Source organism: Zalophus californianus, chromosome 2 (assembly GCF_009762305.2).
Source record: "Zalophus californianus isolate mZalCal1 chromosome 2, mZalCal1.pri.v2, whole genome shotgun sequence".
NCBI lineage: Eukaryota > Metazoa > Chordata > Mammalia > Carnivora > Otariidae > Zalophus > Zalophus californianus.
In genome coordinates, this window is record NC_045596.1 from 122010454 (window position 1) to 122023896 (window position 13443).

General features: G+C 40.8%; 1 protein-coding gene across 10 annotated transcripts in view; it reads right to left on the minus strand.

Moving 5' to 3' along the window:
* The window catches only part of SLC10A7 (solute carrier family 10 member 7), a 282178-nt gene that overhangs the window by 83339 nt on the left and 185396 nt on the right, over positions 1–13443 (minus strand). For all 10 annotated transcript variants that reach the window (XM_027598365.2, XM_027598359.2, XM_027598358.2 and 7 more), the window contains one exon: positions 11645–11680. In XM_027598365.2, the coding sequence (XP_027454166.1) occupies positions 11645–11680 (36 nt within the window). The remainder of the gene's footprint in view (positions 1–11644; positions 11681–13443) is intronic.

A 13443-nucleotide genomic window follows, 5' to 3' on the forward strand; every position in this document is an offset into this window, starting at 1 on the left:
GTCTACTGTTGCCAAACAGTCCCTTAAGTGGAGCAAACATTTAAGTTCCCCCAGAAGAGTGCTCTAAGCCTGGGGGCCAAAGGACAAGAGTGGCATAAGGAAGGAGTGTCCTTTTCGCTCTGGCCAGACCCTACCTGCTCAGGGAGCACCAGGAGCAGCAGGTGGTGCTGGGGAGGGAACCAAGGAGCAAAGCAAAAGCCTGGCTTTCATCCAGCGTCACTGCCCCCTTGAGTTAAGTCTGAGAAGTCCCAGACCAGCAGTGGCGTTGGCCTCTCTGGGCCAGGGGTCCTGAAAAGGGAGAAGGGGTTTATCAGTGTCACCTCTGGAGCATTTGAAAATGGCTTACGAGGTGCTCCCCCTCACCCACTATGGTGCAGTAAGATCTAGAGGGAGTCTTGGCATGACCACTTACAAAAGACTCCACACATTATTTTGCTTTACGAAATTCTCTCTGTGTGAGAACCATTTCTGAGTGATTTCTCATACAAAGTGAGGATAATATGTCTAAAGGGAGTCATGGGATTACCTATAAAGTACATATCATAGCTACTTGATAAAAATTATTCTACCTCTCCTCCCACTTCCCCCTCTCCTCCCTGAAAAACAAGGTTTCTTATACAGTATGGTGGGAATTCAAGCCTATTGAATTTAAGAACCACTGAAATGGAAAGTAACAGAAGAGATAGTCACATCAGCCCAAAGATAAGCTACTCTCAGGTTGAAGAGGAGGCGATTTGTCTTCGCTGGCTTTAGGAATGCTCTTGGGCACACGGTGGAGAGACTGGTTCAGTGTGAAGCAACTGGGGCAGTCAAATGGCTAGTTTCTCTTTAAGTGCTTTCTGTTTTACCACTTTGTACATCACACACGTGTGTGACCATCAGTTATGCAACTATCATTGGGAACATATTATAAAAAATAATCAGAGTATTGTACATGACACTAATGGCTGTATTCATTGTTTCTGTTTATATTGATGGGATTAAAAGTGCAATAATTTTCTATCACAGATGGCCAATTACTAGGGAAACTAATGATGATTGTAGCCTCGAAAGCTGCCACTGAGCTCTCTCCCCCACCCTGGCTTTCTCTCTAACATGAACTCTTGAACCATGTAATCTGAACCGTGTAGGTTAGCAGTGAATTTTTTCCTCTAAATTCCTCCCGTGTTCTTTGTTCTTGTTTACCCAAGTAAGCCTTAAGTTTCTTCAAGACAAGAATTATGCCTTTTTCTTTTTTGTCTTCCCTATGTTACCTACAATATCCATGGTCAAGAAATAATAATTGAGTGCTGGTCATCTGTCTTAAAATAAACTGTGTCTCCTAAGAGGCATGCTTTGAAAGCATAACTTGGAAAGGAACATTGAAGGGGACACAGAGCCTGGCTGAAAGTCCCTTGTGTTCTTTACTAGTTGCACAGCCTCCAGTGAGTTATTAAACCTCTTTGAGTCTAAGTTTTCTCATACAAAGTGAGGATAATATGTCTAAAGGGAGTCGTGGGATTACCTATAAAGTACATATTATAGCTACTTGATAAAAATTATTCTACCTCTCCACCCACTTCCCCCTCTCCTCCCACTTCCCCCTCTCCTCCCTGAAAAACAAGGTTTCTTATACAGTATGGTGGGAATTCAAGCCTATTGAATTTAAGAACCACTGAAATGGAAAGTAACAGAAGAGACAGTCACACCAATGGAACACAGAGTTAGTCCAGAAACAGCCTGGTGTGCGTGCATATGAGTGTACATCCGTGCTTGGGTGTGTGTGTGTATATATGTCTAATTATTATAATGCCTTATAAATACCTTCTTGAAGATAGGCTGGGTTCCTAAGAAGTCAAGTCATAACCAATCAAGTGATAGCATAGCAGAGCTAGTGGTGCTCTCACTTAAGGGGTGCTTACATGCTGCTGAATGGGTAAGTGTGGAGGTGAATGTTTATCAAATATCCTAAGGTATTGATGTGATCATCCCCATATATGAAGATGGTCTGATCTATGACCCTGAGGACATGACTATCAGCAGTGGTCAAAGTTTGGACCCTGCATGTTTCCAGATGCCTTGATGTTCAATGACCTTTATGGCTAGGGTGGAAGCAAGGCCTTGATCTGTCGTTTGAATAGCACAAGCTCAAAGTGTTATTGACCTTACCCTGCCAAGCATAAACTTATTTAAATATATTGGTGGTCCACAGATTTATGAAGTTTGATACCATGAACATGGTCTCTAATATACGACTTCTTCAGCTCACAATTGCATTGAATTAGACGGACCTATTCTATGCTATAAACATTGTTATCTCCGCCCTTTGTCTTAACTCTCAGAGGAAGTAAGTTCACACTGTTTCCTTTCATCCCCCAGAGTAAGCAAGATGGGGCTGGTTAGATGCTGTGGGGTAGTAGCTCAGAAGGCTTCAGGGGAGCAGGAGTCCACAGAAGCAGGAGCTTCACACTGCCCGATGGACCTTCCCAGTGCGGTTTACTCAGATTTCAAACCCCACGGGCTGACCTCACTGCCTAAGTGTTGAACTCAACGCTCTGCCCTCTTCATCTTAACTACCACACTCCATTCCAGTTCAGCTCTAAAATCTCTCTCCCTCAGCGTTCTCTACCATTGGCTGTTGCACAAAGACTATAATAATGGCTGGGCAACAACCATATCAAAGGAAAGACATGGCAACTTTTGAAGTGATGTCAGACATAACAGAATCAGAGCCATGCAAATGAAAAACTCTGAGGTAAGCAGGAGATCCTTTGAGAAACCTCAGAAGTTTCCTCCTAACCTTCTCTTTTTCCTCAAATTAAGTTTCCTTTCAGCACAAAATTCTCTGTAAACCACCCCCCCAACTTCTTCTATTAAATGAAATGTCTTCTATTTTAGTAATCTCCTTTGAAATATTTTGATACTTGTGATACTTACAATTTCTGGCTTAGATTTTAATTATCTATGAATGTATTCTATTTTCTCTAATAAACCATAAATTCTCTGAGAGAAGGATCAATGTCAGATTCATCTTTGTGATATTCACAGTGCACAGTAGGCATTCAAACACTGAATAAAAGAAGGGATGTTTTCCTTAATATTATTGAAAAAAACCTGTAAATTCTTTCTCATAGTAAATACAAGGTAAGATTTTATGCAGCAGGCTGAGACCCTAACCTTCTAACCATTCATTTATCATCTGAACCACTCTAATCATTCACTAGTCACCCACCTTTCTATTCCGCTCCTTCCAACAAATATTTATTGAGTATTTGGCATTGGCGATAAGGTAATGAATAAGGCATGCCTGATTCCTGGCCTGGCAGAACTTCAAATCTAGTGGATGCTTACCGCTTGTAACATTGCTTTGTAAGGAAAATTAATATGGAATTCCAAGTAATGAATGTATAAGTGCAGTTTTTAAAGCTGGGCAAGGCTTAATTTATCCTTACGATAGAACTCCATGGACTGGTGCATATCTACTGATAACATAAAGACAATAATTTCCGCCCCTGCCAGTATCAGTGGTATATTATCAAGAAAATCGAGGTAGTATATGTAAAAGCATTTTGAATCTTAGGAACAAATGGTGATATTTCAGGAAAAGTTTTACTGCTCTCACAGTCAGCCACAGTAAACACTGGATTTATTTACATATAGATTATAAGATTATAGACTATAAGTGATTGTAGAATCTTAAAGGTTAAGTTTTAAGGCTCAGCCCACCATTAAGGGCTGGGCTAGTTGGACTGTTGCTGCATCTCAGATAAGCATTTCTACAGAATCTTGACATCCTTCCTGGAATTATTTTCTATTTTCCTTTCTAAAGCGTCAAATGTAAATAATTAGCACTTGCATGGTTCTTTATATAGCTCACAGCATGCTTTCACATAAGTTAACTCATTTCATCTTATCATAATCCTCATTTTATAGAGGAAAAAACTGAAGCTGAGAAGGATTAAGGAAAATCCACTGTTACACAACAATATGGCTGCAGGCTGAACCAAAATGTTATGCCTTCTCACCATACCATGCTACCTCTCTACACACAGACTGTGAGGGAAAGTGAAGCCAGTGCCTTCAAAATGGCTTTATAATAAAGGAACAAATGCCCAAAGGTAGAGCAAGTAACAAGGAAATACCAATCTTAAAGTAGTCCTAAGCCAGCTCTTTGGACAGATGCATTCGTTCATCTGTCCATCTGAGATGTGAGACAGTAAGAAATAGAATATATTCGGTCTTCATCTTGACATAGAACTTCCAAAACTTTGTAACTTCCTGAGTCACAGGGGTGATAGGAGTATCTTTTACTATAATATTTGGGTTTTGTCCGCAATTCCTGGCACAGAGGATTTGGAGAGTTCCTGGACTGGGGAATGATCCACATGCAGGTGGTTAGTATACCCTAAACTGCATGGGGGATATAAGATCCTGCATTTGGGACCCTTATAGACCTTGCCCTATGTACCTCTGCATCTGGCATTCTGTATTCTTTTAATTTTTTTTAAGATTTTTATTTATTTATTTGAGAAAGAGAGAGAGAGATAAATAACAAACATGAGCCAGGGGGAGGAATCAAGGAGGGAGCCCGATGCACAGCTCGATCCTGGGACTCCAGGTATTCCTTAGAATATCATTTATAGTAAACTGGTAATAGGAAGTAAATGTTTCCCTGGGTTCTCTGAGCCATAATAGCAAATTATCGAACCTGGGGAGAGAGGTCATGGGATCCCCTGAGTTGAAGCCAAGTCAGACAGAAGTATGGGTACCCTGGAAATCCACTACTCGCCATTAGTGCTGGAGATGGGGGGCAGACTTGTGGGACTGAGCCCCTTACCTGTGGGGTCTGTGCTAACTCTGTGCAGTGTCAAAACTGCAGGACACCCACTTGGTACCCACAGAAAACTGGAGAATTGCTTGGTAGTGGAAACCACACATATTTGGTGTCAGAAGTGCTGTGGATACAGAAACATTTTCCTTTACCAACCATCCATTCAAAAAATGTTTTTGAGTGGCTTCCATGGATTGGCACTATTTTTGGCATTGGGGTTACAACAGTGACCAAAACAGATAAAGTCTCTGCTCTTCTGTGATGCTTATGTTCTAGTCGGGAAGACAGAGAATAAACAGACTAACAAATGATGAAAATATCATGTGATAATAAATGCTAAAGGGAACAATTAAGGATGGTAGGTGGGGAGAGATTGGTGGAGAAAGGATATATTGTTCCACCTGAAGTAGTTAGGAAAGGATTCTCTCCTAAAATGACATTTGATTGGAGACCAGAGATGAAAGTGAAGGAGAGAGCCATGTGGATATCTGAGGGGAAAAATCCAGCTTGAGCCAATGCCAAGTGTAAAGACCCAGGATGGTTCTTGGTGCTGTTAGAGCATCTTACTATCTTTGCCCAGTCCATGCACTCTCCCACAGAACTATTTCTTATCTTTGCCTCTTTCAACAAATCTCCAAAACCTTCTTGCCTTTTTTTGTCCTCCACCCCTAACTTCACTTGCCATTTCACTGGGAAAATACAATCATAAGAGGTTCCTATAGTTACATGAACGAATTTACTTGCATCTTTGCCCTTATACCATGGTTTCCCTCCTATTACGATGGATGAACTATCTGTGCTTAGGAGGCCACACTCTCCCTTTGTGCACTAGAGCTCACCTTCTTTCTCCTACTCAAGGACATGGGTTGACAAATTTTCCCTTCTTTTTTCTGTATGAATTGTTTCTTCTCTAACTGAATTAATCTATCAATACAAATATCCTAATAATTTTCCCAACTTAAAAATAGATCCTACATTAACTTTGTTGCTCTCCCATTTTCTGCATCCTTTATAGCAGAATGCCTCCAAAGAGTGAGTGATTATCACTGTCTTTAACTCTTTTTCATTCATTCTTGAACTGACTTTAGGTATTAACCTCCACAACTCTGCTGAAATAGCTCTTGTTCGGGTTCTCAGTGACCTCCATCTTGTTAAAACCAGTGGTTGATTCTCAGACTTCATTTTATCTGAACTATTACTACCATTTGAGGTAGCTGACCACTCTCCCCTTTCTGAAACACATTCTCTAATAGCTTCTAGGACACCAAAACCTTTTGGTGTTCTTCCTAAGCAAAGTGGAAATCCTTGATAGTCTTTGCTGACTTCTCAATATTAGGATGTCCCAGAAGACAGTCCACTGGTATCTTTCCTTCTCTATTCTCTCTTGGTAATAATCTCTTTCTATCTAACTTCAAATCCATTTCTATGCTGACCTCTCCCAAACGTGTATCTCTTATCCAGACCTCTCCCCTGAATTCCAGACTCATATAGTCAACCGCTTACTTGACTTCTCTACTTGGATGTCTCAAAGACATCTTTATCCAAATATGTGCAATACTGAACTCCTTATGAGTTCCTTTAACCTGCTCAACCGTACAGTCTTCTCTATCTTAGTAAATGGTAACTCCATCCTTCCAGTTGCACAGACTTCATCATCCTTGACTCTTCTGTTCCCTCATAACCTTTATTCAATCTTTCAATTCTTTCAAGTTCTACTTCCAACTACTTCCCACCAGATTTACTCAACCACCTTGGTCCAAGCTAAACCATCTCTTGCCAGGATGCTGCACTAGCTTTCTAATTGCTCTTCCTGTCTCCACCATTATCTCCTAACAATCTATTCTCAACCCAGCATCCAGAATCATCCTTTGGAAAGGTATGGCAGAACATGCCATTCTCTTATCAAAACTCTCCTAATGGTTTCCTGTCTCTCTCAAATTAAAATTCAAAGTCCTTAACAAAGGACTTTAAGGTCCTACATCATTTGGCTCCTACTATGACTCTGGCTTCATCTCCATCTACTCTCCTCCTTGCTCACTGCATTCTAGCCACACTGGCCTGCTCGCTACTCCTTAAGGACACCATGCACACTCTCAGGACTTTTCCACTTGCGGTTCCTTCCACCTGGAACACTCTACCATCAGAAGGCATCAGAAGTCTCCCTTATCTCCTCCAGGCCTTTGCTCAAATATTATTTTCTCAGTGAGTCCCACTCTTGACTGCCCTATTTAAAACAGCAATTTTCCCAACCCATTCTGGCACTTCTTACTCCTCTCCTCACTTTATTTTTCTCTTTAGTATGTATCACTCATCTTATACAATTATATTTTCACTTATTTGTTGGCTGTTTCTTTCTACTAGTATATAACCTCCACAAGAGCAAAGATGTATCTTTTTGCTCACTGCTATATCCTTGGAAGAAAGTGCCTAGCATACAGGAAGAACTCAATACTTATTATTAAATGAGTGATGAATAAGCTTAAATAACTTTTTTGAGTAATTTTGCTATAAAACAGAGGATGGAAATGGATAGCAGGTGGGATAAGGTGAGATTTAATTTTTAAGATATGTAATATTACAGAACACTTATATGTTAATAGAAATGATCCAGCAGAGATAGAAAATTTGATAATGTAGGAGAAAGAGGGAAATCTGTGTGAATCATATTGTTAAGTAGGCAATAAGAGATAACAGGAAGGACTGGCCTTAGATGAGGGCAAATACAGTTTATCTATAGAAACAGGAGAAAAGACAAAGAATATAGATGCAGGTAGGTGGGATCTTATAAAATTTCTCTGATCACTTCTAATTTCCTCATGGGCTAATTTTCTTTTTGCATTAGATTAGATGAAAAAAGAGAAGAGGCATCAGAGATTTGAGAAGCAAGGAGAAGGTATGAAATGATTCTCTAGAGAGTAGGAATAAGGATTAATTAGGGGAAGGCAGTAGGATCACCAGGTGCAAGTTAGTTGTCATGAATTTCAAATGAGACCAGTGAGCACGCAAGTGCGTGTTCCAGCCATGTTCAGGTACACATGCAGGAAGGTATAGAGCTGGATTCAAGCAGGCCTGGCACTTAGCCATGCAAATATGAAGCAGTAAGAGATGAGTAAGGTGGTTGATGGCATACACGATACAGTAATTATAATGATGGACCATGAGATCTAGGCTAGGTAAGATGGGATGTGAGGGTAAGGGAGTGAGGGTAGAGTGGGTCAGAGGCTTTGTTAAGGTGGTGAGATAAATAAACGGGCCATTCTAGCAAGTTTGAAGAATTTTTAATTGGGGGAATAGGTCACAAATATAGGGCTGTCAGTAAGAGAAGACAGTTGAAAAGGGGAGCATGGAAGGATGCTGTTATTGGCAATAATAAAGTCAAGGGTGTGTGCGACTATAGGGGTGACTGGCTGAGATGAAGTGGAAGGCATTCTTACTGGAGAAGAGGTGAAGAATTTAGAGACCAGGGTATTAGGAGGATCAATTATGTGAATATTAAAAAACACCAAGAATTAGTCTAAGCATACTATTAAAAAGAAGACAATGGGAAGGTGCTAACATTTTCTGGACTCAGAGAGAGTGACCTGGGGTTCTACTGATAATTGCAGCAAGAAGTGGTAGCAGGTGATATAGGCATACTGGCATAACCTTCAAAGGAATGAGAATATTTTATGAAGAAGGCATGGGAAATGATCTGGAATTGGTAATGAGGTGAGGGAGAGACACCTTACCCCATTTCAAGGCTCAGTGATATGAAAGACGCCTGCAGCAGAAACATGAATCAGAGGACAGGTTTCACTTGGAGCAAGATGGTGAAGGGGGACATTCTGAGGAGAGTCAAAAATACAGAGAACTGAGATTCCATCAGTAAAAAGGGCCTTTACTAGCTGCTGCGCCTCAACATTTAGAAATTTCCATTTCTTTTTTTTAAGATTTTATTGATTTATTTGAGAGAGAAAGAATGAGACAGAGAGAGCATGAGAGGGGGGAGGGTCAGAGGGAGAAGCAGACTCCCCGCCGAGCGGGGAGTCTGGTGCGGGACTCCATCCCAGGACTCCAGGATCATGACCTGAGCCGAAGGCAGTCACTTAACCAACTGAGCCACCCAGGGGCCCAGAAATTTCCATTTTCAATGGAAATTGAAATTTTAAAGAGACAATTTGATTTTCTGGGGTTGTATTAGTTTCCTCAGCCTCTCTAAAAAATACCACAAACTGGGTGGCTTAAAACAACAGAAATTTATTGTTTCACAGTTCTGGAAACCGTAGTGTGAAATCAAGCAAGTCCAGTCTCCCTCTGAAATCTGTAGCAGAGAATCCCTCTTTGGCTCTTCAAGCCGTGATATCCGCCAGCAAGCCTTTGTGTTCCTCGGCTTGTCTGTGCACCACTCCAATCTCTGCCTCATCACGACCTGCCATTCTCCCTCTGGGTCTGACTCCTCTTCTTGTAAGGACACCAGTATTGGATTGAGGGCCCACCCTGCAGTATGACTTCATCTTAAATAATTATATCTGCAATGACCCTATTTTCAAATAAGGTCACATTCTGATGTCCTAGGGGTTAGAACTTCAACATATCTTTTGGGAGGACACAATTCAACCCATAACAGGGGTGCTGACAAGAAAACACTACATCTTTTATGGAATGTGTTCCAATTTAAGTTGCTAAGGTTTCTGTCCTACTCAGTAAATGAAGCCTGGTAATTCAAGTGTTTAAAGCAATGACCTTGCTTTGTGAAATGCATGACAACCCTAACAGACAAAAAGTGTTATATACCGTGCATATGATGTAAGGTCATGTAACACAGACATATCTATTGATGTTGTGTGATGATGTCATGGAATCTATTGGGACAGCATAGTGAGTTAGCTCAGAGAGGAAGCATTAAACTTTGAAGTTGAGGGTCTTGGGGTCTCTTTCACTATTCTTATAGCTCTATTATTTTTTTTTTAAGATTTTATTTATTCATTTGAGACACAGAGATACAGAGAGACAGAGCATGAGCAGGGGGAGAGGCAGAGGCAGAGGGAGAAGCAGGCTCCCTGCTGAGCCAGGAGCCCGATATGGGGCTCGATCCCAGGACCCCGGGACCATGACCCAAGCCGAAGGCAGACGCCCAACCATCTGAGCCACCCAGGTGCCCCAAGCTCTATTATTTTAAAATATTGAGCCAACTAAAGCTCACCAGCCTCTGGGTCTAAGAGTAGGGGAAAGCTTGCAACAGTGTGATGTCATCATGTTAACGAGCTGAGAACATTTCTTGTTATGGCTGGAAATGGGCAGGAGAAGGAGAAAAGAACTCATCTGGTTCTGTAGTCATGAGCTGAAACAGGGCCCAAGAGATTCCAGACGCTGGGATATTCCACAGTGCTACCCTAGTTCTAAACCCCATGGCTGTGGCTGTGGCTTCTCCCCAGCTCATCTTAAAAGAGTCACATGAGAAAGAGATGCCAGTTTTCTGCAGTGGAGAAAACCTGCACTACATAACCATGTACTGTGCTTTCCCACAAGTCTTCTGAGGGGTCCTCAGACTGGCCTGCATCCTGTGCCTTTTGAGGGTTGCCCCTCAGAAATCGTGACCCAAGGTCTTGGAAAAAACACCAAGCGGTGATCCCAGTTCCTCACATCTAGTGAGCAGTTGGGCACACACCAAGACTTTTCTTCCAAATGAATGCAAATCAATATTCACTTCAGTATTAATGTGACTCACTGCGAATTCTGAATTGGTAGAATCCAAATTAATGAGGTTTGTTATGCTGAGTGAAGCGATCTGATGATTTGACTCTTCTTAACCTTGTCAGCATGGAGCCAACATTTCAGAAGGGATGGGGAAGCTGAGGGTTATTACTTGAAGGTAATGTCTTTCATGAAAGATGCAGAATCCAACTGTTTAGGAGGGCATCTCTCCCTCTCCACTTCCTACACAGCTTGTAAGAAATGAAGTCCCTCACACTATTACTCTAATTGAATTCCAACTTGGGTAATTACACTATAATTAAATAAATTTTCCCCATAGTTTTAATTCACTGACAAATAGTGCTAGTCAAACAGCTACATTTCTCGCCCAGAAACGATCCCCAACTCCATTTCAGTGATGAGTGGAGTGATTTATATTTGGGAAATGTTGTGTATGAAAAATGCACAGTTCATAAAATATTTTAGGTATCGTTCATGATTACATATGCTTTTCTCAGCATGAGATAACATTAATTTCTATTTTAATCTTTCATCTAATTTCTCATATGCTTAGCGCCAAAAGAAATAAGACCGTTAATTAGCAGTTCTTCTTTTCAGAAAAATTTTTGTTTAGTTAACTAGTGGCTGGCATTTTTTATTTCTGAAGCACATTTCATTATCCCTGGCAGACAGCCTGGGTAGGTGTTATTGTTTCCCATTCTACGGATGGAAAAATTCAGGCAGCATTCCCCAGAGTGAGAAAGCCAGGTACTATAAGCCTTGGAACGAAACTTTTCTCTGGTCCCCTGGTCCAAGGCTCTTTCTAGCAAACACTGGGTCACTAGCATTCTACTAATGAGAAAAGAAAGAGCATATATCTGTGACCTATGCCACAGGTCATTAATTTGCAATAATTAATGATTTAGCCCTGGAGTCAGAGGCCTAATAATGGCTCTGATGCTGTCCTTGGATCATGAGACCACAGAGATCCTTTGTGTCGACTTGTTATTATTTGGTCACAGTTCAACTGGAAGAACAGTTCAAAATATGATGCAAAGTGGTGCAAAAGGATTCAAATTTCCATTTTATCCTAATGCCCTTTCTTAAAGGGTTGTAGATGACTTTTAATAAAAGAATTAAAGACAACATCAAAATACTCACAAAAAGCAGCAGTAGCAGGGGTGTTATAACGATGCCCTGAAAGAAATAAAAGAGATGATGATCATTTATCAGCCTGGCAGGCAGGACACTTTCTTTGCCATTTTAAACTCCGATGCATGGAAATGTTGATCCTTCTCACCTCCGTTTAATAAACTCGAGATGATAAAGATGAGGGAGCCCCCGTCTTGGCTCTCTCTACCATAAAGCCTTAGCATCTCTATTACAATTATTTGTATTTGGTACCATTAAAAGTACAACCACCGACCTTCCTTAAACTCGTCTGCCCTTTTTAAAACGGAAGTTGCCTTCCGTGTTGCACATGTAGCACTCAGGTGAAGCTGGCAAGCCTTCTCACTCCAAGGCTTTCAACTCTAACTTGGATAAAGTGCCCCCTTTCAAGAGAAGACAGGTGGTTCAGTCCCAGGTGGAGTCCTCTCCTGAGCAAAGACCACGTCAGCTGTGATGAATGAGATGTCGTGATTTTGTAATGTGAACCGATCTCCCCTAGGAAATGAGCTGGGATCTCAAAACTCATTTCACTTGATTAGACTCCATGTCTCCATGGTGGAAGGCAAGTCTTTCATCTAATTCAGCCACATAGGACCACCTCAGTCCCTCTGCCTCCCCTAGGCAGAAAGGAGCAAAAGATTTGTTTTCTGCAATGACAGGAAACAGTTTGAGGCTGTTGTCAATGAGGCAGGATACAAGCTTTTAGGTTTCTTGAAGGTAAATCTTTAAAACTAGGTGTTTGAGTTGGGAGTTAACATGACAGGTTTCAGTTTTAGAGCAGCAGATGATTATTCGCTCCTCTTAGTTCTTCCTTTATCGCTCAACACTTCATTATGATTTATACAAGAAAAAGCATTTCATATTGTTATTAATGAATTCTACTTGGAACTTTAAAATTCCAAAGAGTGTGTGTATATGTATGTGTGTGTGTGTATTGTGTGTGAGAGAGACAGACAGACAGAGACTATACTGTGCCCAGGATCTAAGGTCTGGGACCACTTCGTTACATTTGGAAAAAAGTCCTTTTGGTATTTATATGAAATCCTTTCATCATTACAATAACTAAATTCTTTTGGATATGGCCCAAGAGGGACTGGCTACCTTATATGAACACTGCTACTATGACTTTCTTAGGCAATATACCACAAGTGAAGATTCACACATGAGCTTGTTTTATTGTTAAGTAATAGAATAAACGCTTCTTTATTGTGCAAACTTTTGCAGCTGGTAATAATGAATACAACACTTTAAGTGCTTTATTTCTAATCTGTTAATTAAAATATGTATTGTGCCTTATCAACTCCATTGGTGTCTATGAAACAGGTTCTCCTCAGCACATTTAGGAGAGCTAAATGTGCAAAATGCCGAAGTAATATTTAAGAGCTACTGTCCTTCAGTGATATGAAATATATTCAGACTTTAGGAGGAATTCCAAACTTTCCAAGGCCATGTGGAAATGAAAATATCTGGCTGTTTCAGTCTATGTGGGCGCCTTCTGATTTCAAGTCAATTTGCTTAAACATTTATTCAATGTTCACTTATATACCAGGCACTGTTCCATTAATTAGAAGAATTAATGGAAACTGATCTGGCAGAAAGGAAAACAAGGATTTTCCAGGAAGAGGGAAGGGAATTCATAGAGCTATACAAAGTTGAGCAGGGTGGGAAGAAAGTATGAAACAGAGGCATCAGAGACCAAGTCACCAAGGACCTCGTGGCCAGAAGAGGGATCCTGAAGTTGATCTTATCAACAATGGCAAACTACTGAAGAATGTCAAGTAAAGGTACAG